This window comes from Ixodes scapularis, unplaced genomic scaffold (assembly GCF_016920785.2).
Source record: "Ixodes scapularis isolate PalLabHiFi unplaced genomic scaffold, ASM1692078v2 PGA_scaffold9__187_contigs__length_104089568, whole genome shotgun sequence".
NCBI classification, from domain to species: Eukaryota; Metazoa; Arthropoda; class Arachnida; order Ixodida; family Ixodidae; genus Ixodes; species Ixodes scapularis.
In genome coordinates this window covers 28,362,568-28,389,406 of record NW_024609884.1, presented here as the reverse complement: position 1 = coordinate 28,389,406, position 26,839 = coordinate 28,362,568, and the positions used below count along the sequence as shown (strand labels likewise).

General features: G+C 47.3%; 1 protein-coding gene across 1 annotated transcript; it reads left to right on the top strand.

The window, feature by feature from the left end:
• Positions 1-1,607: 1,607 nt before the first annotated feature.
• LOC8028156 (clotting factor C) lies at positions 1,608-25,698 on the top strand. Its single transcript, XM_029980104.4, has 17 exons — positions 1,608-1,629; positions 5,444-5,570; positions 7,082-7,242; positions 8,336-8,431; positions 8,594-8,761; positions 9,547-9,753; positions 10,924-10,996; positions 11,599-11,796; positions 12,538-12,608; positions 15,725-15,898; positions 16,400-16,594; positions 18,596-18,787; positions 19,388-19,484; positions 22,841-23,085; positions 23,457-23,776; positions 24,299-24,466; positions 25,160-25,698. The coding sequence occupies exons 1-17, from the start codon at positions 1,608-1,610 to the stop codon at positions 25,511-25,513; spliced, it is 2,868 nt and encodes a 955-aa protein (XP_029835964.3). The 3' UTR covers positions 25,514-25,698.
• Positions 25,699-26,839: the final 1,141 nt, after the last annotated feature.

The following is a 26,839-nucleotide window of genomic DNA, read 5'->3' as shown; positions in this document are numbered from 1 at the left end:
ACGCACACCACAAATTCTCCAGGTGAACGCCAAAAGAACGAAGGAGTGCGAGATCTGTTAAAATGTTTCTAGTATTCTTGTAAACCAAGTTGCCTCCTCCAAAAGAATGGGGTCGCCGCTGAGCACAATGAGCCAAAACACGTAATCGCAAGTAATAAGGTTGTGCTTCTCGAAAAAATACGCGGACAAGGAGGTATACACGACGTTTCGGGCGGACGCCTTTCTTCAAGTACACCAAAACTTACACCAAAATGTAATATTGTACAGCCGAAGGCCCTCGTTAAATCTCCAACTTTGTTGTCCGTGTAGCATTTATGATTTCTAGCACAGGTGACGTAATCAAGCTCAACAGGCTTGCAAAGACGGTGCGACCGGCAGTCGCTCGGGACGCAAGCGGCAGCGGGGAGCGCTACGTGGTTCGCAGTGTCCGCGCACGCCTTATCTATCATGTGGTTTTGACACTTGTTTTGCGATTTTCTTATTGAAACAAGTGTCAAAATCACATGATAGAGATAAGCCGCACGCGAACGGTGATAAGTCGAGCGCGATGGTTTTCTGTCGACTACTGTTCTGTCGACGGACACGAAAAAAACCCGACCAACGAGTCATGTACAGCTTCGCTGAAAAAAAAAAAAAAAAAGGAAGAGGAGACCGCCCGATGTAGCTCTCGCGCTAACTATGCCGCCCGGTGTGCATGGCGAGCGTCTTCTATGCGCACCTTGATTTACCATAGGAACTCAAGGGATCCAGATAATGAGAATCCAGAAATTACTTCTCCATACGTGGTAATTTTAAACAGACTCATCCATTTAGCAGTTGTCACGAATGACCGACACAGATGGCACAAGCGACGACGTCATCTGGGGAAAACAGATGCATGATGCATTAATCCATTCATCTGGTGCTAGTAGTTTTCGTTGTGCCCGCCGCGGAGAATGCTAGCTTTCAGTTTGGCAAGTAAGGCGTCTAGATTAATGTTCTCGTCCCCAAGGTGAAAAATCTACTCTCTGCTGATTTGGCCATGGTGTTCAGTACACCTCACATCTCTAGGGTCTCATTAAACCACGGAAAAGGGTATTTGGAGGCGAGCCGGTTCCAGACGCACGCTTCCATCCATAAATCGCAGATCGCAGAAAGCCATAAATAAATAAAATTGAAAGGTCTGTGCCGCTTCCTTCACGCGCAAGAAGAGGAAATCCCCCCCTTCCCCCCTTCCCCTCCTCCACGGAAAGTGACGGGTGTTACGTATGGATAAATAAAAATCCGGTTTGCCCGTATCGCGAAGCGGCGGATGCATAAGACAGCGCACTCCCGCGAAAGAAAAAAAAAAAAACAAAACAAAACAAAAAAAACATTGGACCTCTACGTCATCAGCGTCTCATGGAGGCACGAAAACAAAAGGGCATTCGCGAGACGATTATTGTGAGCGCGTCGTGTAATCGCCTTCTCGGGGAATCTCCGTAAAGTGACACCGGCAGATGCAACGACCAGTTAAAAGCCCTTTCTCTCTCTCTTTTACTGTCCCTCGCGTGCAGCTTGAGCTTTCGAACTTGCGCGCAGGCTGTTCGCCGACGACAGACAACCCAAAGACGCTGCCATCTTTCAACATGTGCACGTCGGCTACAATATGTAAGTACAGGGCAACCTGGGGGCACTTGTAGATCTAAAGTGGCGAAGCAGGCGAGTTGGTTCGTTACTTCTAAAATTGAAAGCGATAACAATACACAAGGACGAAAAAAAAAAAGGCGAACAGGACGAGCGCTTCGTCATGTTCGTCTTCCTTTTTGCCTTTTATTCGTAGGTTAAGCGTCGATATAAAAGTGCACGCGATCTTCGCCATTCAACGGCATCGAACGACGGTACACAGCGCGACGCTGACTAGCGCGAACGCAGTATCAACGGCTTTTCGCAATTCACTTCCAAGGGGTATTGGCGGGCGCCAAAGATTACAACTTAGGTTAATGCTCCAAATGTGTACTTTCCACCACACTGGTTGTTTCGATGAAGCCTTTTGATTCTAAGGAATAAGCGCAGAAAACACGCTATCCCTTGTTCGTGCTAACAGTGTCGCGCAGTGTACAAACTGTATTTGGTTTCAAGAGTACGCGCCGAGAAACTGAGGGAGAGGAGGTGGAGACGAGAGGAGACGAGCTCGACGTCCCTCTCGTTTCCTCCTCCTCTTCCTCAGCTTCTCGTAGCATAGGGCTGTCCGATGCGTGAATACTACTTTAGACAGTAAACACAGCAGAGTAATGAACGTTGCAGAAACATTAAAAAAAAAATCCACGCGGGTTTGGACAATGCCATCTAGAGTATTGAAGGCCTCCGAATAGACCCATCTCACGAGGATTTGCGCGACGCCACCGCTGCCGCGGTGCATTCTGGTAGCTGTAGTTCTCCCCAGTTTTCCGGCCGCGTCGGCGCGCACTGTACGCCCGGCGTTTGGAAATTTTCGGGTTAGCACGAGACTTTTAGCCTGGTGTTGACTCATGGTTTTCAATCGGTGGCTTCACATGTTGTATGCCACGGAGCTATAATAACAGCACCAGGCAAAAAGGCCTCGGATATTATGTCTTCCCGCAAGAAAGAAGCCTGGCAAAGAAAGGTCAACAGAGCCGGACAGAGCGGCAGGAAAAATAGCGTTTTACGATTTGTTTCGCGATTTGCCTCATAATTTATATCCAATTATGGCACGTCAGCTAAAATATGTAAGATTACAGGGCACGAGACATAGAGCGTGCCGATGTGTTCCGTAAGCTGGAATCTCTCTGACCATTTGCTCCGTCTATTCGTTGGTCTATCTCAAATAGGACATCCGCACTGCTTTGCGGAGGCCGTTTTTAATACACTTCTTACTCGGTGTATTTTGGTGGTTATAACTGTTATTGCGACGACACGTTTCAAGCACAACTGTGCTTCAAAAGATCGGGACAATAACTAAAAAAGAGCAGCGATTCCCGATATGAACCACTTGATATAAAACAACTTTTTTTTAGGAAGCAGCCTTCATTTTGTTTTCATACCAACGCGAAAAGATTACATAATGCAATTTAGAAGTGCAACACGTACTTACCGTCAAAAATGTAATAAACGAACCTGATCTATTTTGTGGTGGTCTATTAGGCTGGTGTTACTAATCCATTCTGCACTATAGCACCAGTCGAGACCGCAGAAAAAAGCTTCCCCCGTCGGGCGACGTTTAGCGTTCGGATCTTGCGCAAACAAAAAAAAAACTGGATAGAAACTGTGCACGAAAAATTATCTCCACCCCAAGCTTTCAGTTATCTGGCATGGTTACTTCTTTTTGATATATGCCAATTATTACGGCGCATCAGCCATGGCCTTTCTGTAGATCAGTTGTTTGTGTACAGGCTTCTCCCGCTGTTCATCTGTGCTCTGTCGCACAGGCTGTCAACCAGAATGAAACAACTTTTAGAAAACTATCGCTGACCGAGAAAGTCTATTTAGCTCCTCTTAACTGATGGCTGATTAAACGTTATCCACAAGACTGAGCGCTACCAAGCTCAGTTTTTCATCACATTTGATACTGTTCCGTGGTGCTACACCGAGCCGATGGTGCCTCGAATTTGCTTGTTCTTTGCTATTGCACTAGATGTTCACTAATTTGCAAGGTAATTGAGACGTCCGAGGAGTCGGAATGCTCGAGTAGTGGCGCCGTTGTTTTTTTGTTTTGTTTTTTCTGCGGCAGCAGTGGGATTACCCCGTGAACGGCAGTGGGGTCACGCGTTCACGAAGACGAAGAAGCAGACGACGACGAAGCAGACGACGACGAAGCAGACGACAAAGCGATTCTAAAGCGATAAGACGACTGAAACTGCTTTTCTGCCCTTGCTGAGGAAAGTAAGGCATCACAAACTCACAAACAACACAATCTTATGAAGTAAAAACATGCAAGAAAATCAAGGTGATACCGGGGCGTACCAAGTGATAATCTATGATGATGTACGTACGCGCAGCCGTATGTAGCCGGGAAGCCGGGAAGGGATGACTACAAGTAGCATGGCGGCGGCACCACTTCCGGAATGCGCGCGCCTGCGCAGTTCGCTTGGTGACATCGGTCTATTAACGCCCCCACTCTTCCTCCATGGGACGTCATCACAGTCGGATGGCGCCAACTCAGCTATTGGGCCCGATCCCGACGCCGGGCGTCGTTCGACGCGTTGATTGGGCGCGAGGCCCAGCCGAGCACTGACGCAGCACACGTATCCAATCGGTGTCTTCGCGCGATCTCACCGTGATGACGTCGAAATTCTGGTTCCTGTTAGGCTTGGATTATTCTATAGGTGGAGTTGGTTTGGGAGGATTTCGAAATTTGGGGGAGCTACAAAGATTTCACACGCAACAAACCTAAAGCCACGTTTTTCTTTGTTTTTTTTTGTTAGTTTTGTCAACGGGTTCCAGTTAGAAGAGAGAAACGCAAGTTTAAAAATTTGAAGTGAAAAGGAGCAATATGTTCTTGACCCTGAGATGCCGGTTAGATTAACATCGCGGGTATTAAGCAGAGCACTAAAACCTCAAAATTAACGAAATCGAGAGCTTAGAACGTCCCAGCTTTAGTATACACACAGCCACGAAAATGTTGAGAAAACCCGACACGGACGTTTCCCCAAGCACGTAGAAAGCAAGGGCATCCATTTTCATCGATTTCAATTCAAAACATGGTATTTCTCCTAAAAAAACCCAAGTACACGAATGCAGGAAAAGCAAAATTACGCAAACACTGGCAGCAAGACAGAAGCACGTATGGATAGTTCACTCTTTGGATAGACCGCAGCCGCAGCCACCATCTACCCGGCCCCCACTGCAGTTTGACGTGATACGCGTTGTCAGGTGCAGTAGACGCTTTGCCAAATTATGCAAGCACCAAAAAGAATGTTGAGAACGCAAGTACACGAGCTGCACGCACTCGCTCGATCGGTATAAAAGATTCGAAGTAAATAACCAAAATAAGGCGTTGGAGGACTCACGTGCAGGGTGCCATATTTCTCGTAGATGCAGACGCTAGCACGTGCAGCACGTGTAGCAACACTCGCAGCATGTTCCTTGGCACCTGGGTAATTTAGCAAACGGTCTATTCACTCAATCCGGGAAATCACCTGGCAAAAGTATTCTTGCTACGCCTTTAATGATTGGAAGTGTGCGAGACAACTCCTTCGCTCATCGCTCTTCATCGGTGACGATTTTTGAATTTGACCATAATTTATAGCCGAAGTTGCCCCGGATCGGCATTCATGCATAAAAAAAAAAAAAATCATTATGTGAATTACTACAAATTAAGGTTAGTTCGGACATTTAGGTTGTGGGACCCTGTTTACGCTTTCAAAAACCAAGAAAAACTACGGTAATCGTGAGCTGCTCGCATAATTGTATGCATATTCCTCCACTGTGACGACGTCATCGCTGAACTTCGCTATCCATTCAGGGTGCCTGCTGTCGCTGATGCTGCTTGACATTACGAGTACCATAGACATTAAGGGATTCTGCCACAACGAGTCGCATGACTGCGAGTGTGGCCCCGACGGCAAGATGATAAACGTGAGAGTTTCTGGGTAAGTTAGTTACCTTTTGTTTTCCCGTTCTTGTTTTTGCAGTCATCGTTAAGTATTTTTGTTTTGTTTTTACTAGCTGAGACTCTTCTAAATATGTTCGTCTACAGCGCGTTTTTTTTTTTTTTGTATTACCTGTTTTATCAGTCAAAGTGCACGAGCGACGAGTGGGCTGTGACAGGAACCCCACCTTCTACTATGTACGCTCGTACTCGCCGCAAACACTGCCTTGTAGTTATGCAAAAGTAGTACATTATATATACACAAAAATAAGTTTTGGGCGCTACTTGTTGAACATATTCCAGTAGTAAAACGTAGGCGTCAATTTTACAACTTTAAATAGAAAAAAAAAAAAAAAAACCTATCTATATCGAGTGTCCGCGAGAAATCCGAACCCTGTTTTTCGCATCGCAATAATAAACTAGATATTGCGGAGAGCTCAAACTTCGTCAGAACGTAGCCCAGCCGTTCGAGCTAGATGCCAAAGTTTGAGCATCTTATTCAAAAGTTATAACTGATTTTCTTACATTTTCAGTGGGAAATGTGGCCCATTTTCGCCCGTTTTCAGTTTCTGGTGCCATATATATATATATATATATATATTCGGTTTTCGGTTTTCTCACGGACGTATATATATATATATATATAGCGCTCTATGTATTCGAGAGCTCAGTCGGCCGCCATTTTTTCATTGAAGATTTAAGGTCACGGTTGGTGCTAAAACTTTGACATCTTGCTCGAACAGCTGGGGCTACGTTCTGACGGAGTTCGAGCTCTCCGCGATGTCTAGTTTATTTTTGCGGTGCGAAAAACAGGGCTCGGTTTTCTCACGGACGCGCGGTATGTCTAGAGTGTTTATTTAATCTCACATTTATTTAATCTCACACACAAAAAATGGTTAAGACATTTAAAAATTTATGAGGAAAATGTTTTGTTTTTCTTTCGTTTTCTCGTGATTTAGAGGGCCCATTTCCCCGAAAAAAGAAAAAAAAATAACTACGTTGTTTCTTATAGACATTTTGTAACAGAAGTCAGCATTTACTACCAGCAACTATAGGCATTTTTACCTCAAGAAAAAGGAAGTTTTGCGCATTGTTCATGCGCCGAGCGAAGTAGTTATTACAAGATTTAATTGTCGGAGGAAGAAGCGATCCTTTTGGCGTTTTAAGCCTGTACGTCTTTATAAAGTAAGGTGACATATATCTAATCTAAAATTCACCTGCGTATATCTTAAGCATTTACATAAAGGGGAAATTAATAAGGCTACGCGACGAGCCGGACTTTTTTTTAACTACGGTTCTGAGTATAAGATTGAGCTTTGAATTTCAGAAGTGGACTCCATGTTTGTCAGAGCTCACCTTTTTTTTGTTTTCGCGCGACATTTTTTTTGTTTTGTTTTGTTTGTTTTGCCGTATTGTTTGATGTACGTACCAAAGTTTCCCAAAGGACGTAGCCTCCCAAACGCGGACTGTGGCTCTTGGCTTCCCCGCTAAACTTTGGCCCCGACGCTGCAGGTGCAGCTACGTCAGGCGCTTCGAATTCCGGTGTCGGCCCTGCGAGGGCCACAAGAGAGAAAACACTTGCCCAAACTACGCGCTCTGCAAGACCTGTGCTCAGGGCCTGGATGCCTGCGAGACCTGTCCCTGGGGGAGGTACGGCCGCTGGTGCACTTCGAGTGAGTCTCTCTTGTCCAGATCGCTGGACTGCGAAGCACACGCCACCAGGTTAGAGTGGTGACATTAGGGAATTTTAGAATGGGGGTCCCCAGCGCTTTGGGTCCCCCAAGCAGCTTGGGCCGTCGCACTGCGCATGCGCGGACGTTCTGCGCATCCTTTGCTGTGCGACGTCCCAAGCTGATCGGTGGATTCAAAGCTCTGGGGCCCCCTCTTCTGAAACTCTGTATAAGAACGTTTTAGAATAGGGCGCCCCAACGTTTTGCGTCCCCCGAGCAGCTTGTGGGACTCAAAAGCGTTGGGGGCCCTCTATTCTAAAACTCTCTGGTGAGTTTGCCTCCGATGGCTTCCTTGCTTGGCAATCAGCGACACGAGATACGAGAATTGAGTAATTGTACGACTCGTATCTTGATTGCGGAGACATTTGGACGCTTCAGAGGCTGCACACCCACTTGTGGTAAAGAATGAAACCGTAAACAGGTAGTGCAGTGCTTATTCTTTCAGAGCGTTCGCGATTCGAGTTTCGTTTCACGTAGATGTAAATTACAACAACAACAACAACAACAACACCGTCATCATCACCATCATCACCATCACCATCACCATCATCATCACCATCACCATCACCATCACCACCATCACCATCACCATCACCATCACCATCATCATCATCATCACCACCACCACCACCACCACCACCACCACCACCACCACCACCACCACCACCACCACCACCACCACCACCACCACCATCACTACCACTACTACTATCATTATCATTATTATTGTGAATCGTTTTCTCCTTTCCAGTGAGCCGAGTAAATTCTTACGCGTTATGATTTTTCTGGATGATGTAATTAGGAGATGGACACGAGTTCTTAAACTGGATATCATTTCCTGTATCAAATAACCATAAACAGCAAATATAATACTAATGAAAAAAAAAACGACTTGTAGATGTTTTTTTTTTCTTTTCAAATGACGCTTTAGGGTAAGGGCGTGGTGTACTGCTCCAAGGACACTTGTTTTAAGGAAACATTGTGTAAAAGTTTGCTTACTCTTTACAGGAAATATAATTGTTCCAACTGTTTTCAGCATGTTCCTGCCAGAACGGCGCCAATTGCGATAAGGACACGGGCGAGTGCCGGTGTCTGCCGGGTTTCTCGGGCACCTACTGCGAACTCAGAGACGGTAAGTACAAGTTGTTTATTCCTCACTCTTTAGAACTAACACCGTCTCTTATGTGAAACTGCACCGCCCTGAAGTGTTAACACCCGACTCGACTTACAAACGTTGGGCGCAGTCCTTGCTGTTTCAAGAAAGTTTAGAGAACCTCCGTGCTTGAATGTCCAGGCTGCGAGCCACCAGCGCACCCGGAAGGCATCCTAGTAGTCACCATGGTTCCTGCGCATCTACCAAAGATCATCCACTACAACTGCCCCGCGGGTTTTAAGAGGATCGGCGCCGGTACCCTCAACTGCCAGAACGACGGCTCCTGGAACGGCATTCCTCCTTACTGCGGTGAGTACTCGGCGAGTCGAAGGAATATTAAGAACGCATGTTATGGAACTCTGGGCGTCGATTAAAAATTTTAACTGGACTAATCTCCACTCTTTAATCGATTAATTAATCTATTAATCGGTTTTGTTCATTTCCATGCATAATATGTGAAGAAAACAAAAGTTTAAATTTCACTTCATGTTTCTGACTGTGCAATAAACGTCGCCATGTACAATTTCGATTATGACTAAACCTCGATGTCTATAGTTGAGAACAAACCAAACACTCTTTCTCACAGATTATTACTTCACCTGCAGAGGCAATGAGGTTCGTTGGTATTCTCCGGCAAGAGCGAGATCCTTTGATGGTTCACAATAGTTTCTGCTGCGCTAAACGGATCCATTCGCACGACGTTCAAGTGGCCGGGCCACGTATAGCCTCCTGCACTTGTTTGGGGTTACAAATCTCGCCCCACCAGTCTACCTTAGGTCAAAATTATACATAAAGTTTGCCCCTCATACAAGTGTACTCGTCCACGCTTGCGTGGCGAAAGCGTTTAGGGATAAATTTTACTCTATTTTTGGTAGTCAAAATTTAACCGATTAATAGGTTAAAAACTTAATCGCGATTAAAGCATTAATCGTAGGTTAATTGATCAGTTGCCCAGCCCTAGCTAGAGCCTGGGCTTTTCCGTTAATTTCCAGTCATTTTCAATTTCTGTAACTTACTGTTGCGTGCTATATATACACTGCATGTATAGAGACTGATTCTGACCAGGCTCTGATTCTGACTACTTTGCTTTTCAGAGAGACAAGTCCCGTGTGCACCGCTGCCGGACGTCCCGCTCAGTTTGCCGCAGGTGCATCATGCCGGTGCCGGAGTTCGGGACATCCACCACAACGGCACGATCGTGAACTACGCGTGCGCGTCCGGATACGAACTCGTTGGCGCAAAGTCCCTGGAATGCCGCCAGGACGGCACGTGGTCCGCCGATGTCCCTCTCTGTCTCCATGGTAGGCCTTCCAGCGCACTGCCACTATACAGATCTGGTAGCCCGAGAGGACAAGACGAATGGAAGCCCCTGGTTCTTGTTCTAGGAAATGTACGAGCACAGTCGTCTGCTTCTCGCGGTGGCGGTCACGTCAGAAAGACGTCGAGCTCTGACTGGCTCTGATTGAAGGACAGTGGGCAGAGCTCGAAGCAAGCTGCCTTGAGGTCTACCCACTATCCTTCAATCAGAGCCAATCAGGGCTCGACGTCGTTCTGACGTCACCACAACTCCTGCAAAAGAAGCAGACGAACTTTCGCTCCGCATAGGTTTCTTCTAGCCTTCGCCCCCTGAATACGTCACTGGCTGGTTCTGACATTTCGCGTTTGAGTATGTCCGACCACATGACAGCTCCTTCACTTCCACCACGACGCGTTGCGCGGACCTCGGTTGCCATAGCAACCACCTTGTGGTATGCAGTCACTAGCGATCATAGCGCAGTTTGTCATTCTTAAACGCAGACATCTGAACCAGCCTTTACGCGCGCCTGACTATCATCGTAAAAAGGCGCGATTGTAATGATTTTAATAGCTGTTTATCGGTAAAATTCCGAGTCGACGACAGTGACGGCGACGCCCCTTTTTGCGTACACTCTCAAGAATAAAGGGTGTAAAAGGGTGTATCGTTACACCCTTCGTCCCATATAATACACCCCCAAACTTCAATTCGACGTACAGCGCCCTACAGTCGAACAGACGGCCCGAAATTTTACGAGGGGCTTGATAGCCGTATGGTACAACTTATTAAAATAGCTAATGCACGTTTTATTGCATAAAAAAAAATAATCGGGGTTTTCCTGGCCCTATTGTAAAAACTCGGTGTTTTCTTTCTGTGGTCTTTGATACGTACTTTAGATATTTAAAAAGTTATATTGCACCGTTATCAAGCCCCTCGTAAAATTTGGAGTCGTCTGTTCGACTATAGGGCCCTGTACGTTCGAAATGAAGCTTTGGGTTGTATTATACGATGGGACAAAGGGTGCAACGATAACCCTTTTACACCCTTTTTTTCTTGAGAGTGTAGCTTCACATCTTCTCGTAGGAATGTGAGCTCCATCACAACGCTTCAACCGGGCGTTTATTTGCGGTTTACCGTGATCTATGTCTGGGAGTGTGACGGGGCTGCTTTTTTCCAGTTTCAGAGAGGGAGGTTACCTGCTCCACCAAAGCCAACCAGATCTTGGACGAGTATAAGGACACCCCAGTCAGGTATACAAGACAAGCATTTTGGCATACACCATCGAGTAACCAGTGCTGCTCTAACAACCGCATCAGCGGTCTAACGATTTGGCAACCATTTTGTGAAATAATAGACTTTGTCCTGATCAGTAATCACTTGTAAGCAAAAAAAAAAAAAGAAGAAAAAAAAAAAGTCTTCTTTTTGTACATTGTCTGTTCAAAGTTTTTAACTTCTCAAAGCAGTCAGCTTTAGTAATGGCGGCTCCTATGCGGGTTGGTACGGCTCTGATGACACACGCACTTGGTGTCGTTAGAAGGGGGAAAAAGGTTATGGAGCAGAACTACTAGGCTTTCCTCCTTTTATGATACCATCGATTTTACGTGCCGTAGGAAGCAGACTACGCAGCAGCAACGCCATGCTTGAGGCTCGCGGCCTCAGGTGATTCGAAGCTCTCCAAATGCGACATTTGTCAAACCACCACCTCGTGGATTGATATTCACGTATAGTGACGCTCGTAATTTCACAACGACGTCATACTCATTTCGCAGACTGACGTGCATCGGTACTATTTTAACCATCTCTTCATACATCGCCGAAAAAAAAAAATGTTTGTTATTGATGGACATTGCAGGGTCCGCTGTCCTCCGGGCTGCGGACTGGTACCGGGTCCCGTGGTGGGGACGCATCAGTACCACATGGTGTCGGCGCTGTGCCGCTCCGCCGTGCACGCCGGTCGCGTTAACAACGCCGGCGGCGCCGTCCATCTTCAGGCCGCCGGCGCCTACGCGGACTTCCTGCCGTCCACGGCTCATGGCGTGTCCTCTTCCAAGTGAGAAACCCGCTCTCACGAGAGTGATAGCTCGTATACACTGGAAAGCCGCCGCCACTCTGCAAAACACAGCTTAAAGAAAAAGAAAAAAGAAAAGAAAACACGATCGCGAGTTTATTTTTCCAAAGAACACGGAGACAGCCAATCGCGGCAAAAAAAACAGAAGGGTACCAGCGAATGACGAAGCAAAAATATCGTGGGAACAATGAACGTGACGTTTCATCTTGCTCGATTTTTCCCCCGCGCACATCGCATCTTTCAAGTTTTCATTCTATTCCGAGTTTCGTCGTTCGCCGGGATCTAATGTTTTGCCGTGATCGGCTCTCTCTCCGTGTTTTGCGGGAAAGTGAACTCACGTGCGTTTTTTTTTTAGAGCGTATGCGGCTACCGCATGACAACGCAAACCTGATTGTCTAACGTATTCCGCAGTGTGTTCCCCCAGCCAATCAAAACATAAAACCAGATGATGCTGAAATCTCACTGGCCGCGAAGCGTTAGTAAGAATCTTCTCTCTCTCCGTTTCTTCAATGTCAGTGATTACTACTTTGAACCAACGAACGCCTATAGCTTCTTGGTCAGAATACAAAGTAGCCGCGTCCCTTATACAATGTTGTCTCTTTCGTCTTAATTAAATATAGTATTAATGTCTCTTTTTTTTTTTTCAGCATTACGCCATTATACCGAAGTTTCGAGAACGGAAAGGGGTGGCCAACTTGCGATGTAACCCATATTCTATTTCAGCTTTTCCAATTTGGGTACCAGTTTCAAGTTTGTCACGGTGGACGATTCTCAGTGGCGGATACCAGAAGAAGGCGAGTATTGTGCAGGCCTTCTGCACCAACTCCATTGCAGTTAGCGTGGAGCGCAGATGACGTGTAGAACATTTATGACGCGACCGAAGCTTCCGTTGCATTTTTAGTGAATCAATGCTGAAGCCACTATCCGAAGGTTGAATCGGCGTACAAACATTCCTGTCTCAGAGAAGCGCAGGCTCCTCCTTTGAAGCAGCTTCTGCTTAATGCCTTCTGAATCGCCTTCTGAATCAAAATAATAATGTAACAAAAATCGTAAAAAAAAAAGCTTTTACAAACTTATCTCGCGCGAACGATTGATCCTTGATCATTGTCACTACATTATTTGACTAATTCACTGACGGCATGCCATTCGGCATTATCTAACCCAGTGAAAGCATACCTAACGCCAAAAATGATTGTTTGTTCCACAGGAGCACACGATAGTCGGTGACAGGTTAATAACCTAGTGGACGCTTCTCCTTCAGTGCGAGCTTTCTGGCCTTGAGAACACTTCGTCGCACGTGGAGCACTGGGTTCCTGTCACCGACTCTAGTAGTGTTGAAGAAAACAACTTCACATTCATCTCGGACTGACTTTATAGATGACCGCTGCTGACATTGGCGGTCAATACAGATTCAAGTCGAGGCTGCGCTTTAACCTTCAGCCACGTGCTTCGACGTCGTAACCTTGTTGAACGCAACCCGGCTCTCGTCGACTGCAAGAATCGCTATCCGCTTCTCTTGGTCAAGTGGGGATCCGTTTCTCCCGACTGATAAACGGCAGAGCGTCAGGCTCACTTGTCAACACATTTTAGATTTTCATTTGGGGGGAGGGGGGGGGGGGGGGGGGAGGGGAGGGGAGGGCGGGGAGTGCAGTTCCGCTTTTTGCTTATTAATGATAGCAGGAAAACCCTGGAACACCAGTGGACTTTTCAAGGTTTTCCCGTGGGAATTCCTAAAAATCCGATTACACGTTTTCTTTTCTTTTTTTTTTTTTTTTTTGCGCCCTTTTTTAGTTTGTTGCAGCTTTGCTGTATACGTATATTTATTGTAATCATACTCCTTTCTTTAACCATGTGTTGTTTTTTCATCGAGTCTTGTTTTATGCGATTCATACTAAAATATATTATAAATAGACCAACACATTATTTTCACGCTTATATGTTTCGCAGCTTTAGTGGTGTATATAAAGGCTGGAACACATGTGCAAAAAATCAACCGAAAATTGCGCGAAATTCGGAGCACGCGAAAATTGTTTCATGCTATCTTCGAGAAATGATGCTGCACGTAAATGGAAGATATGGTTTCGTTAAAGAGCATATATAAGATTTCGATGCGATGAACACCGGCCCGCGATTCGTTTTTCAAACAATGAAGTGGAACTGATTTTTTATGTTTCAAAATTCGTGCGATTGTTGCATGGTTTTTTACACGTGTTTTCTTGCCGTAAAGGGGCCGTGCAACAATATTGATTAAGAATGTTTCTCATCTTAGACAAACTTACTGACACTAGTGGGACCGAAGAATACTCGCACGCAATGCCTTTGACTAGGAAGCTTCTTTTTCGCCTTGTAATTTCAAGAATAAGGCGAACGCTCTCTTTTAGTCTCTCCCCTTCGCCAAACTTGATGACAAAGTTGTGGGGTCGCATTTCTGGCGTTGTCAACAATGGGATCCCCAGGATTTCCTAATCAAGCTTCGCCATTCCCGCCGTGACGATATTTGCATGCGGCCCACACAGTGGACACGAGCGCCGTGTGAGCTCTCGATTTGGGCTCGTGGCCATCGATACCTCGACGTGCATGAGTGGAACTCGGCGCATGCCCTGTGCTCTGCCAAACCCTGCGCGTGGCTAGGATCAAACACTGGCGTTTTATAATCGGCTCCAGGTCACATGGCCGCTTTTCTGGCTGTGAGTTGAGGGGGTGAACGCTGCTCGTATTTCTCCATTTCCTTTCTTTCTTTCTGCGACTGCCATTGCGCGAAAAAAGGAATGTGCGTGTTTTATGGGTTGTGAATGTCAAGGAATAATTCTAAGCGATATTTACTGAAAGCACAAGAATTGTTACATCGCCCCTTTAGTTGATTTGTCCCAGCTAACGTATTTATTGGTGAGGAAAATACAAATAAGTGTTGTTGTTTGTTTAACGCTAATAACCAGATCACGTGACATGTATTGGTGTTTTGCCTTACCAATAAAGGCGGGGGCTGAAGACCAGCCTTTCACACCATTGAAGGACTGAAGGAGTGAAAAAAAAAAAAAGGTTAAGTGTAACTCGACTCTCGATTATGAACGAATGGATGTACCATTCGCTTGAATGAAAACATTGAGAAAGTGAAACCCGCAATGATTTCACAATTTATTTATGAGGAATAGCCGAAAATAGGCGTCCCTTTCATTCCTTCGGTTCCTTTATGTCTGACCTGAACTGAAATTCGACAGAGATACTCAAGACTGCTTACGGGTAGGAATGCGAAAGCATTCCTACCCGCAGCGCACTCCTACAAGCAGCGTGCTACGTCTTCCTATCGCGCACGGCGCTGCGGCGGTAACATCAGGTGCGGCGAACCCTGCCGGCTTCACGGCGACTTCCGTGACGATGCATCTTCGTGGCTGTGCTTTTCTTTGCGTTTTATTTCTGAAGCGCATCCGCTTTGACCTTGAGCGCATCCTCCCCGAACGCTGGAGAGGAGGCAACCTCCTCTGCTAAAATGGAAAGAGTAGGAAGGAGCTTCCCCTGAACTCTTGACCTGCCACCGACTATAGAATGATACTTAAAAGCAATGGACACTGACCGGGGTATGTTTCTCTATTTGAGACTTCGCAGCCTCAACTTTGTTCCCAAGACCGCTGAGAACGAAAACTTTGACAGCGTGAAACGAACCGTGCTATGTCGGCTATGCAGGGGTTTATCCACGATTCTAAATCTTGGTGGGGTGAGGGGGGAGGGGTTGGGGGACTGGGGGTGTGTGTATACCATAGGTTATGTAGCCTATAGGTTCGTTTATTACTCTGTATAAGAAATTCGGGGGTGGTGGTACTCAGCCTGGTGGTGTGTATAAATCACTAATGCTATGCGAGTCGTGTAGCACTGGGATTTCATGTAATGTGACCCGGGACTTCCCTTTATGCAGGCTGTCCCCAAACATGGATGGACGCTGGAAGTGCTTGCCTTTACGCTGCTCAGCGGAGCCGGCCCTACGACGCTAGTCGCAACCTCTGCAGAAACCTTGGGGCTGAGGTTCCCGCCACCCGCAACGACGACAATGCCACGATGGCCCTGCTCTCAGAATTCCTCGGAGCCAAGGGTACGCCACTCCTAGAACATAGAATGTGCTGTTCTTCCAGCGATGCTATGAACATTCCTGGTTGTTCAGTGGATAGCGAACCTAAGGAAGCAGATGCAGTGCCACCGTAATAGGCTACCTTATTTATAAGACCCAGTGGAATTTCACAAACGATTTTTCGTTTATGTTATACGATAACGATCGTAATATGCGCGAGTATTCGGTTGGCATCATCTGCTCGCTGTAATCTAGTATAGCTCGTTGGTCGAAATGTCACCTGGCCGCTGTAATATGCATTGCGGTGGTCGAAACGCACCACCTTCGTCTATACTACTTGGAATATATTGCTCCCGGCAAATGTAAAGTAAGACCGACTAGCGACATTGTTCTCAGTAAGAAAGCAGCCCGATAACATCAGTGGCGACCATCGACGATCCAATTGAGCTTAAAACAGTCTCAGTACATGGGTGGGGTGCTGCTTCAGTTATTCGCTTTAATGACCTTATTTTGTTTCTTCCAAAGGTATCGGTGCCACCTGGCTCTCAGACCGCGAATTCCAGTCATATGGCGTGGACTTGAGGAGCAACCGGAGCTTGCCGTCCAATGACTCCTGCATCTCTCTCAACGCCCAGAATACCAAAAATCCCCAGGTGGTCATGCAGCCTTGCTCGCAAAGCCTGCCCGTTGTCTGCTCGGCGCTCAAGACCTTGAAGCTTGGTATACGAGTGATTCTTTCTTCTATTAAGTCAAAATCAACAGTTATGTATAACAATGTCCACTCCAGTGGTTCAAGTAGCTTCACTATTTCGTAGGTGGAGCAGACTCGTCAAGATTTGCGAATTCCACGGCACTAAAATGTATAGACGTGGTCGCATTGCTTGTTGGTACCACGTAGGGGCGGTAAAAACAATCCTTTTCCCCTATCTGTGAGCGACATCTTCTAGAAATTCGACATCAACACCTGCGTGCACTCCTTTCACGGGCCCCTACCCGGTTGTGCTACGTGGCAAACGCACTCTGGTTCTTAAAGGGGCCCTGCAATGACTTTTTGACTGGTTTTAATTTGCACCGAACCTGAGCGCACTGAACTTAGTAACTTAATCAAACTTTTCTTTTCTCAAATTTCGCTTTATTTTAAAAGTTATAGGCGAATTAGAATTACAAAAACAAGCAAAAAATAACTTCCTTCATGACGTAGTAGGTCCTGGCTTGAGTGGCCGTGAACTAGAGGGGGGGGGGTAGTGAGCTCATCGAGCGTTCACGGTTGCCGCACTCCGGGTCAACGGCTCGAGAGGGCGCCACTAAAGCATGTGTTGGATAGGCTGTATGACGCGGGCGGCCGGGGCGGCTCGCATTGCATTTGCTGCGCGATTAAAGACTATTTCGGCATAACACTTCTTTGGCCACAAACGACAGCAAACACGGGGTAAAGATCAGTTCAGAACGGGAGCCACTTCGCGCTACCGTACCGCCAAATGGCCAAATCGCCAGCAGGGCCCGCGCCGAAGGCCTTCGGGACGCTCGGTATCGGTCGGATCGTTGAGCCGGTATACGACCGCAGCGCCGCCGCGTACATCCGGGACTTTTCTACGCTGGCCGTTCGTCGTAGCCTCATCCCACTAGTTCTTTCTAGTATGCGCCGTTTTTTCCGCCGCTTGGTGCCGGATATGTCGATGGGTCTTTTCTTGTTTCCGTACTTTATAAACTGCATTTGTTTCTTTTTTGATCTAAAATACTGAACAAAAACTTCTTTTATAAATAATTGAAACGGTTCGCGCCACTTATATTTTGTATTTCGACTACGAAAAAGCTTTTAGCGGCTCTGACCAGTAGTAAGCCTAGGACCAAACACGTCACATTTTGCGCGCTTTCGGTACCGCAGGTCGCCCTCGTCGGTGGAGGTGGTTTCCGCGTCGTCCGGTTAAAATATGACGCACTGATATTTAGTTACTCTCTCCGTGCCCGCTGGCTTGCCCTGACCCCAAGAGACGTAAAAATTGCAAAAAAGGTAGTTGCTTAAATATGATTGCAGGGCCCCTTTAAAGCATGAAATGCTTTTTTCACGCTACCCAATATTTCGTCCGTCCGTTCCTCCGTCCGTCTGTCCGTGCGTTTCCCCCTAAATTTAGCGGGGAAACTGGATTGCTGGTTAGCTCACGTGACGTGAATTGAGGTAACGTGATCCTAAACACACATTCAGTTTCTCCGCTAAATTTAGCGTGAAAATTGATGTCACGTGAGCTATGCACCAATTCACTTTCTCTACTAAATTTAGCGGGAAGTTTGATGTCACGTGACCTGACGTCACGAGACCTATACGCCAATGTGTAGTTTGCCCGCTGAATATATCGGGGAATTTGATCAAATTCAAGGTTCTTTGCTCCCCGAAATGACAATTTAATGTGTTCTAAATCGCTTGGAAAAGATCGCACCTTAAATACTGTATTTCATGCAGGACTTGAGAGATAATTTTTTTTTTTTTTGTTTCAATTGTTTGCTCGCTTCTCTACACGGCCATCCTATCCAGTGTACCGCAAGCACCGAACCATGTTGAGTTGATTAATAATTTTGGTAAGGCGGTTTACCCTGAAATTAACGAATCGGAGCACGGATTTGTTGGCGTTTGGCACCATTGTCAACTTTGCTGGAGGTTTTGATGTGCGCAGTTATGTGGCATAGATTTGTTTAACCATCTAAATGGTACGTTTCCACCGACAGTTCAGTGCGAAGATCCTGGTTCCATCAAAGACGGTTCGGCCCTTGTCGAGAAGTCAGGGTCTTACGGAAGTTTCCTGGAGGGCAGCAGGATCGTGTACTCCTGCAAAGAACTCCGCTACCTGAGTGGGCAGGCGACCATCACCTGCACTTCGAACGGGACGTGGAGCGCCGAGAAACCCCGTTGCATCCCCGGTAATCCGTAGTACACGCACCAACTGCACAATGATAAATGTAAAGCGCTGGGTTTCAAATTTCGCATGGGCAGAGGCCGTTCTATACAGTCGAATCGAATGTGAAAGAGAACGTGGGAGCGTGGACGATGGGGATGATGATGATGATAATGATATTGCGACGGTGTTCTTTGAATTGGATGGTTTTAAATCGAGTCGTGATCGCTCCTCGAAGCTTTCCGACGAGTGTTTAGGAACGTAAATTCGCCTGCCGCTGACGCTTTGGGAAAGCTGTTGGCAGCGAGTATAGAACGTACGTTACGGTATATGTATCACCCGTGGTAGACGATCGTGTTATTTATATATCTGACGTGACTGTTGACCTAAAATAATAATTATAAAAAAAAAAAAAAAAATGTAACGTGGAACTCTGGTAGCTGCATTCCTCACGCGTGACAAACCAGACTCTTGATGCGGTGCCGACTGTTTTTATTTGATAATTTTCGCCAGAGACGCTTGGAGCACGTGTACTGCGAGCCGTTTCTGAACTTGTGCTCTGCATCAAACCCCAAATCTGCCTACAGAAAACTGGAGACCCCAATTCGTCTCTGGAAATTTGCAGTGGTCACGTGCGAGGAACCGGGCCTTCCGGATCATGGCACCATTCGGTTCCTGCCTCCCATTCGCGGTGGCGATCCAAGGAGAGGTCCCGTGAGAGGGTAACGTCTGCTTTTCGAACCCGTTTTTGACTATAGTATGCAAATCTGCTGCCAGATTTGGCGCTCAGAACATGTCGGATCCCTTTCGTTTGTATTTTGTACATCGTTTAAAATTAGAGCATCAGGAATGCCCTAGAGCAGTTCACGTTTTTTTTTATTTTTTATTAATGAGTCATTGAAGCCATGAATCGGGAGAAGAACACATAAATACACGCGGCAGAGCAAGGGAGAAGCGATCGCTCTAATTAATGGTCGTGCTTTTCCGAAGAACACGCCGTCCACCACTCCGGAAGTAGCTCACGCGATGCAACGCTTCCTCTTTCTCTCTCTCTCTCCCTCTCTTTCGCTTTCTTTGTCTCTTACGCTTTTCATGTGCTGTATTTCACTCTGTAGTTAAAGTTACCTTCATCTATTTGACTCGAATCGAGGGTGCTCGTAATTGATTCTGGGTGCTCGAGGAAACGCCCTTGCGAACGTTGTAGAAGTGAACCGCACGTTCTGCGGGTTCAGAGCTACTCAAACTTTGCGTCGCCTCGGATCCCCCCCCCCCCCCCCCCCCCCCCCCCCCTCCCCCCTTCCCAACTATCTTAGAGCCTAGAGGTCAGTCGCGAAGCCCCATTGAATGCGTCTATACAAAACCAACGTGCTACGCCCTAAAACGGAGAAAGTTGAAAGCGTCAATCCAGTTAAATAAAAATCACGTATGACAGAATTATCTACGGCAGGCCTCAAGAGTGTTCGAATCATGTTTGATGTATACAGATGTGTACCTCGAACGTGTCGGCAGACAGTTTTTGTGTGACCAATGGGACCGTCATACAAAGAAGGCCTCAGACAGTGTCACGCACGCACGCACACACACACGAACGTTCCGCAGTTTAGGAACCGCTCCTCTAGAGAAGCACACATTTTGGTTATTTTCTATGCCGTGCTCGCGTGCAGAGATGCGTGATTCGCGGTCGACTGGTGGACTCTTTCAGCGAAATGGGAATTGTTCACGGAGTGGAAGGAACCGAAGATCGTCGCACATGTGAGCGCTTTACCGCCCAACAAATATATATATACTTTTTTTTTAGGTAGCGAAGGTGCATGTGGGCGCGGGTTAGCTGGCGAACATTGAACATTGCGATTAAACCGCGACTATATATAGGGCAAAGGGGGACGCGAATGTGCCTGTTTGTTTCGTCCCTTTGTGTCGTTTTCTCAGGTCTCGGGTGTATCACTAAATGCGGAGTTCGATCTCACCGAGTGCACCATTTGTGGTACAAGCACAAAGAGTGGACGAGTCTGAAGAATTTTTAATTCTTTGCTCTTGACGAATGCGGCGATGCAGGTACATGCATCTCCGTACTGTTCAACGTAAAACGTGAATTCTAGATATTTTTTTCGTCTATCGCTCCCCCCGGAAGCTTGCAACGCAGGCAATGTCTGTCTACGGCAGCCAGCGTCAAGTCATCCAGAACATCAAGGCTGCGAAAGGCTCTACTTCGTTTCAACCTCAGTCCGTGCGCATCCGACGCCACGAGGTGACAGGACCAATCAAACGGCGTGAAAAACGCAAGTTATATACTGGGCCTTCAACCATGTACAGGGTGCCCCACCCCCCTTTCAAAAAAAAAAAAAAAATGACAAAGTACTTTTATCTTAAAAACACATACGCGCACATTATATATATATATCAGTGTGCCGAACCGAAAAAAATACGGGTTCGGTTACGGTTCAGGTTCAGGTAAATTTATTTTGTTCCGGTTCAGTTCCGGTTCGATTAATTAGATCCGCGAACCGGTTCGCGAACCGGTTCGGAAATTATAAATGACAAATTGCAACATCAAAATAAATTACAAATAAAACATCTGAAATCAGCACATACGAAACGGGATACATCGTAGTGTAAGGCTCAGGGATTTCTACCAGGAATGGTTTCTTTATGTGCACTCAAAGGTTACCTCACCGACGTTTACGCATTCGGACTTCATCTAATTGGGTCCGACGCAGTAGCTGTAAAATCCGCGACCTCCTTACAAACCCACTTACAAGTAGAACTCGCTAACTATCCCGCCACCTCGGCGTGTAAGCAATTGAAGGAACAGTGGGGAGAAAATACAGCTTTCTTTATTTGAACTAGCCTTCAGTAATTCAAATTAGACCCTTAAAGAAGTTTTCATTAAACAAGATACGGAATATGAAAAACACTTCACCGAACGCAACGCCAGAAGGACGTAATATGATACATATTAAAATAGAAGAGTTCGCTGTCCCACAAATATGTTAGCTTCTAAGTGCCTATACGAAACCGGATGCATTATTATCAAACTCCACAGCCTTTTCTTTTCTCATTCCGATGGAAGCAAGCTTCAAGAACTCGCGCGTTCTAGAAACGTGTTATGAAATGAGCACACAGCAGCATTTAGGATTTACGAGATTGTAGGAAAAAAAAATCCCGTGACGCGATTTTTTTTTTTTTTTTTTGCACAGCCTTTCAATTTTCTTTCTTCCGTGCAAGCCGCGACCAGCGCAATACTGGTTTCTATGTCAAGATTCATGGATGCAGCGTTTGCCAAGATTCATGGATGCAGCGTTTATATTCCCAAGACTGAGTGGAGAAGAAAAATATGTAAGCGAGGTGTGTGTCAGTTGACGGCACTTAAAAAACAAATGGCATTGATAGCACATTCATTGTCAACAGCGCGTGGCCGAACCGTTTTGACATGAGCCGGTAACCGTTATTTTTTTTCCGGTTCAGTTCCGGTTCGGGTTTATCGCGATAACAATATAACGGTTCGGGTTCGGGTTCAGTTCCGGAAAAAATACCGGTTCGGTTCCGGTTTTCGGTTCGGTTCGGTCCCGGTTCGACACCCTGATATATATATATATATATATATATATATATATATATATATATATATATATATATATATATATACACGCATCGTTGAACGCTCATTTTCCGCCCTGATGAATACCAGTGGCGGTCTGAACCAGACGCCAAAGTTTCAGAACTGACCGTTATCTCATTCAAAAGTTATCAGTGATTTTCTGAAATTTTAAATTGGAAAATAACGGCCGACGCAGCTCTCGAATACATGGAGCTGAATTGCGCCAGTTGCCGAAAACGGGAGAAAAAGGGACCCATTTTCCCATCGAAAGCTGTACATGACTGTTCAGAAATGGTAGAGCACGTGCAGAATCATGACCAACAGCATGTTAGTGCATTTTTTATGCTGCTTTTTGGTCCGATCAGGTCGTCGCGTCGCTTGCGACTGGACTTGTAGGGAAGCCAAGTATAGTTCCGTATCTTTGACCCTCAACCACTGGTAGGACGACTCGACAATTTCTAAGGTCGTCGCCTCTCGCAGAAAAAGCCGGGCGGGCAGCGGGCTGGTGCGGCTGCAGCGTCCGCTGAGCCTGAGCTCGACAATGTACGACAATGCGGACAGCGAGGAGCAAGGCGCTTCGGCTGTGGTGCTGCCTCCGGGTCACTACCGCGTCGGCTCCCGCGCGGAGTACGGCTGCCTGCCCCAGTACGAGATGACGGGCTCGTCCGTGCGCCGGTGCCTCTCCTCGGGCGAGTGGAGCGGCGTACCGACCACATGCATTCCGGGTAAGGTCCCGCTACGAGAAACACCCCACACAAACGATGACATCTACTTCTACCGCGAGACCCTAACCAGTAGACAGCTATCAGCGTTAACGTACCACACAAAGACCCCATGCTTGGATTATATATCTATTTATCCAGACAATTTGAGGAAGAGATGACGAGGTGGGACCTTAGTAGTTTAAGATCATCAATTTTTTCATCGGCCTCGTCTCGAAATCGCGCGTTACCACGACGCGTTTGAAATCCTGAACATCCCAAGTGCTTAATTTCGTTCTCCTTTATATATATATACCCCTCGTCTGCACCGGTAGCGCCATGCTCGATAGGTCAGGGTTATGAGCGCCTTCCTCCCGGACTCACTTTGCTCGCAGTGTGTGGCCGATCGGATTCGCCCAGAAGCCCGCTCATTTGGAACGGCAACGCATCCGACCTGGGCCAATGGCCGTGGCAAGCCGCCATCAGCGTCCGGAATGTGGGAAGCGACGACGACGCCAAGGAGGACGCAAAGAAGGACGAGTGGGTGCTCAACTGTGGCGGCAGTCTTCTCTCCGAAAGCTGGGTGCTGACCGCGGCCCACTGCGTCACCTACGAGTCTTCGCGCACGGTCATCCCTAGGGACATTCTGCGGGTGGCCATGGGAAAGCACTACCGGCAGAACGACAAGGACGACCAGCACGTTCAAGTCAGACAGGTCGAACGTCTCAGTCGCTCTCCCTGCTACACCGCCGCTCAATGGCGTACCTGTGTCGTTGTTCGCTCGTGCTTTGGATGATTGCATGTTTCTGCTCGAGCGCGAGTGTAAGTAGGTACAGATGCGTGCGTATAATGACGTCAGTTCGAGCGTCTAAGCGTCGACCGATCTTCTTGAGAGTCTCTATCTCAGTCCGAAGGCACTTCATGTGAAGGGTTTGTCCAGCGAAATAAGGGGACGCTGGTGCTAGAATACTCGAACACATTTCCTTAATGTTTGACTCTCTCTATAATTGCACTGCTAACGTACTCACACACAATTATTTATTTCTAAATTGTGCAGCCCAAGAATGCTGGTATCTAATTAAACCGTAAGCGACATGACATCAGTACTTATGTCGTAAGGGTGCCTGCAACGTGATAGGCACTCTTACGCCGGTCACCGTGACACTTGTTAGTGTGACGGTGAGACTTGGTCGTTACTGAGCACCTGACGTTAACACAGTTTTGTACCACTTGACAGGTACGGGAGATACACGTGAACTTCGACTACGATCCCAACTCGTTCGAGAATGACATCGCGCTGCTGCAGCTGGAGGAGCCGGTCGAACTGAGCCCCAGAGTTCGTCCCGTGTGCCTGCCGTCGGACCGCTCGGCCCGGGTCCATCTACAGGAAGGCGCGCTGGGCGTGGTAAGAGCACTGCGCGCGTCTGTCGCACCAGTATGCAGTGCACCTCCCTGCGTCGTTCTCCTGATTTCAAAAGAGCGGTTTCTTCCCGAGAAATGAGAACGTCTGGAAATCAGACCCCTTGTCGAAATTTCCTCTTATTTCACGAGCCCTTGTGGCCTCCTTTAGCTTCCACCACGCCAGAAGACGTTAAGTAGTTTACGACTTCCTAGATCGTATACCCAACTTCTCCCCCCGAGACGTATTTTGAGAAGCGCCGAGCGCGGACGCTGTGTTTTCGCGATGCTGTGTCCACGATATGTAGCTTAATTTTCAAGTAAGAAATATTCTCGGGTGTCTATTCCTGAAATGATTACGGTGCGGGCGTGATTTGCGTTCGATGGCACGTTAGTATATATTAGAGTTAACGTTTGCAACTGCCTGGCGGCATTGCATCCTTCGCTATTGTAGAGGAATAGTTTGGAGTCAGTGTAGTACGACTGCTAAGCTGGAGTCTTCAGCGTACGACAGGGTGACTCCAATGGAACATGCTTAACACGCCTCGGGGTTACAGTTGGGGGACACGTCTCGGGAGCAGTTTGGAGGGCGGCTGCACCACAGTGTGGTGCAGCGTCCCTCCAACTCGGGTTACGCTTCTCCCCTCAACAAGCGAGCTCGGTACTGTTCCGACCGATCAACCCCGTGTCCGCTTCGCAGGTGACCGGGTGGGGCCTGACAGAGACTGGCGAGTACGCGGGGGTCCTGAGCGAGGCCGTGCTACCCGTTGTTCAGAACGAGAAATGCCAGAAGGCGTACGAGACGGCGGGCCTCCCGCTCACCATCAGCGAGGCTATGTTCTGCGCGGGACATGCCAACGGGACGTCGGATGCCTGCAGCGGCGACTCCGGCGGACCCATGGTCTTCGTCGACGACACCGTTACGACGGAGAGGCGATGGATTCTGGAAGGCGTAGTCAGCTGGGGCAGTCCCACGGGGTGTGCCGTGGCCAACCAGTACGGAGGCTTCACCAGGGTCCACTCTTTCCTCAACTGGATACGCCAGTTCGTCTGAGTTCATCTCTCATTGTGCAGTCCCAGCTCCGCACCTCCGGCCAAGGAATTTGGATAACATCGGGTTGGTGCCGTGTTTTGGCTGCGACTGCCTAGAATGCACCATATCATTAGAATCTTGAAACGGCTGAAGTAATTATGCGTTGTAGAAGAGTCATGACACTATGATTTTCAAGTGTATCTGGTCAAGCGTTGAAAAAAAAAGCCCAAAACACGTGTTTTACTTTTTCACTTTAAATGCAAGCGTGGCGGAAGTTGCAAGAGCGAGCTCCGTACTTTCAACGTCCCTGCCAAGTACCCGCAGTAATTCAGTGCGAGCATCATTCAAGGCAACATGGTCGGACTTGTAGCTTGGACTTCGCTCTCATATAAAGTGAAACAAACTATAGTGGGAATGTACTTTGAACCATACACTCACAGAGAAGAGGGAATGTTAATGGACGCGTAACAACCAAAAGCCTCGTGTGAGACTTTCTTCCTTAGGCATCGTTTTTTCGTCGCTTCTCACGTTCCGGTTTCAAATTTCAACCCCCAACGTTTGCAAGTTTTATTTTTTTTTTCTTGTAATGGCCGGTAGCAGATTTCTTCCGTATTAGAGAACGAAAAAGTAAAATGTGTGGGCTCAGAAACGAGGGCACCTTAGCGCGGAGTATTGTTCGCTGCGCATGCTAGAAGCGCTAACTATCTGCTTTGGTTGAAGCCTCATCGGCTGCTCGAGGGCTCGTGCAGCGAGTGCTCCTCAAGGCTACCCGCTCGCGCTTGCACATCCTTCGCAGTTAGTCCATGCTAAAGTTAGTCGAGGTATAGACGATTGCAAGCAAGTCGACTGGCCGCCGCCATTTCTCTACTCGTGCAGACAAGCTAATGCAATTGCAAGCTTGCCAAAGCTATGTTCACGCGCAAGCTGAACGTGCTTGCACGCATCGGGCACCAGCAGGAGCGCGATACTTGCAATTGTTTATAGGAAGTATTAAAAAAAAATTGGGTTGTGTGGTATGTTTATACAGCCTAGAACTTGGTCTGCCTCACAGGGGCGACGAGTCTCCCAGCTGTAGATGAGCAATTTAGCCAGTGCAGTACAACCGCTAGCCTGGGGTCTTTAACGTGCACCACGCGGTAGTGATACACGACCGCACGCCGGTACGATGCTCATCCAGATCGAAACGGGCAGGGGTGGGGATTGAACCCAGAATCCCTGGGTTCTGCAGCGCGAGCTTTCGCTCCACGTGCTCCTAGGAAGTATTCACTGGCGGCCATAGCTGTGTGCGCGACTGCTGAGCGCATGCTGATGGCGAGCTTCCACAGTTCTTTTGTAACGTGCATTCCG

What these genes read in the sequence shown, in the direction of transcription:
- LOC8028156 (XM_029980104.4), top strand. Translation starts at nt 1,608, where the DNA reads ATGTGCACGTCGGCTACAATAT. An exon ending in CGGCATTCCTCCTTACTGCG is followed by an intron (nt 8,762 to 9,546) that starts GTGAGTACTCGG and finishes TTTGCTTTTCAG; the next exon opens with AGAGACAAGTCCCGTGTGCA. An exon ending in AGGAGAGGTCCCGTGAGAGG is followed by an intron (nt 19,485 to 22,840) that starts GTAACGTCTGCT and finishes CGCCTCTCGCAG; the next exon opens with AAAAAGCCGGGCGGGCAGCG.